Source organism: Guillardia theta (assembly GCF_000315625.1).
Source record: "Guillardia theta CCMP2712 unplaced genomic scaffold GUITHscaffold_7, whole genome shotgun sequence".
Taxonomy (NCBI): Eukaryota; class Cryptophyceae; order Pyrenomonadales; family Geminigeraceae; genus Guillardia; species Guillardia theta.
Window position 1 is genome coordinate 98,780 of NW_005434667.1, and position 2,156 is coordinate 100,935.

General features: G+C 56.8%; 1 protein-coding gene across 1 annotated transcript; it reads left to right on the forward strand.

Annotated features, from left to right (window-relative positions):
* Nucleotides 1-220: 220 nt before the first annotated feature.
* GUITHDRAFT_101248 (hypothetical protein) lies at nt 221-1,417 on the forward strand (the record flags this gene model as incomplete). Its single annotated transcript, XM_005839719.1, has 4 exons — nt 221-555; nt 816-909; nt 1,032-1,099; nt 1,144-1,417. 4 exons carry the CDS (start codon nt 221-223, stop codon nt 1,415-1,417), a joined length of 771 nt encoding a protein of 256 aa, XP_005839776.1.
* Nucleotides 1,418-2,156: the final 739 nt, after the last annotated feature.

The following is a 2,156-nucleotide window of genomic DNA, read 5'->3' on the forward strand; positions in this document are numbered from 1 at the left end:
GGGAAGAGAAGAAGACAGGCAGGCAGGCAGGCAGGCAGAGAAGAAGAGTGTCTGGGACTGAGACTGAGGCTGACTGAGGAGATGGAGGGAGGGAGAAAGACTGACTGACGCGATGGGGAAGGGATAGTTGTGAAGGCTTGTCACGTTGGTGTGAACAGGTCGATTGGGGTTCCTCCCGCTCTATCCGAATGCTTCCACTGGCTCGGATCAATGAGCGATCATGGTAGATCTCACCATGACGCTGCTCACCTTTCGACCTGCTAAACCTGCGCTCCTCCTCCTCTCTTGCATCATCTCAGCAGTTTCAGAAGATGCAGCGAGGGGGGGGGACATGAAGACAGTGACTGTCTCCTCCTTCCATCCTGCCTCCGATCGTCCACGTCGCTCCCTCCACCATGACGGGCACGGCTTCTACCCGCAAGACTCCGACAGCCTCCAAGTGCTCGACGAGGTGGTTGACTCCTCCTCCAACAGCTGGCGGGCAGAGGGCAAGGAGGTGGCGCTCAGCATCGCTCAGGACGTGATCCGGATCGGACCGTTCGCTGCGATCCACCGGTGAGACGGAGGAGGGAGGAAGAGGGAAGAAGAGAAGATGCGATGGCGAAGAGAACTTTGGATTTGCCAACATAAGGGATGATGATGAGCAGGAGCAGGAGCAGGAGCAGGAGCAGGAGCAGGAGCAGGAGCAGGAGCAGGAGCAGGAGCAGGAGCAGGAGCAGGAGCAGGATGTAGTGATAGTGGAGGAGGAGGAGGAGGAGGAGGAGGAGGAGGAGGAGGAGGATGGTGCTGACAAGCAAAACTGATGGGGGTGGCAGGTTTAGCACAAGAGCTCACAGGAGAGAGGAGGCATTCAGAGGAGCTGACGGAGTGCTGGGACTGGCATACTCGGCGGAACCGAACTCAGCGTCGGTGCTGAAGAGCTTGAGCGAGGGGAGAGGAAGGAGTGGCACGTGGAGGAGCCGAAGAATTTCAGGAGGATGGAGAGGAAGATGTTCACGATCGTAGCTGGGGAGGAAGGCGGAGAGCTGCAGGTCGACGGGTACGATGACGCTGCGACGCAGGACGGAGCAGTTTCCTTCCTGGAGGTGGCAGACAGCAGGTGAGGGAGCGATCGCCTGCTCGGGGCTGACAAGCTCTCAACAGCGGGTACTCGGTCGTTATCGGAGAGATCCGGTACGGTCGGCACGTCATCCTGTCCTCGTCAGCTGGAGCTGGAGCAGGAGGGGTTAACACTCCCCGCGCTACTCAACTGATCGGCGCCTTCGACACGGGCAGCTCCTGCCTTGAACTGCCGGACTCTGCGGTTGCGGGACTCTCTGTATGGCAGGAGGAGGGAGAGACGGAGGAGGAGGAAGGAAAGGCGGTCGGGGGCGAGGGCGGTCGGGAGAGGACGATGCTAGTGCGAGGAAGATGCTAGACGGGGAGCAGGAGGAGGGGGAAGGGAACGAGGGGGAGGAGGGGAGGGGTAGGGGAGGCGAGGAGGGAGAGTGGGGATTAGCCGTGCGTATGCCTTCCGGTAGGGGAGGGGGGTGGGTGTTTTTTTTTTTTTATTCTCTTTTTTTTTTTTTGTTACTTTGCTTTTCCCTCCCAGAGGTTAGCGACGAAAACCACCACCCCCCCCCGTTGAGGGGGAGGGAGGGGTGGTGAAAAAACAATCTCACGGGTAGCAGCGGGACTCCCCCCTTTTCCCAGCATGATGATACGATAACACGCTCGCCCCCTTCATAGGGTTATTATTAACAAAAGGTGTCTGCTCTTCTCTATTGTTTTGTGTGGCTCCTAACCTCCTCCAATCTAGTGACAGCCATACTCCCGCCACCCCCCGGCTGGGGGGGGAGATGAGAGAGAGATAAAAAATAATAAGTAGTTATGCATGGTCGACCTGTCGCTCGACTCCCGCCCCCCCCCCTACGAGAAGAAGACATCCCTGCTCGTAGCGCTTCGGGGGGAAAGGGGGAAAGCAGGGAGGAGTTAGGTACTATTGTCGATTCAATGATACTGTACTCGTACGTATACCCTACCTAGCTACTTGACGGACAGAAGCAATGGTCAGTAGCTCATGCTAAAAAACTTGATAGGAATAGAAACGTTAGTATGATACTATTAAGTAGTTCCCATGCAGTTTAGTCCGACCTTCAACCATTTTTCCATTCATC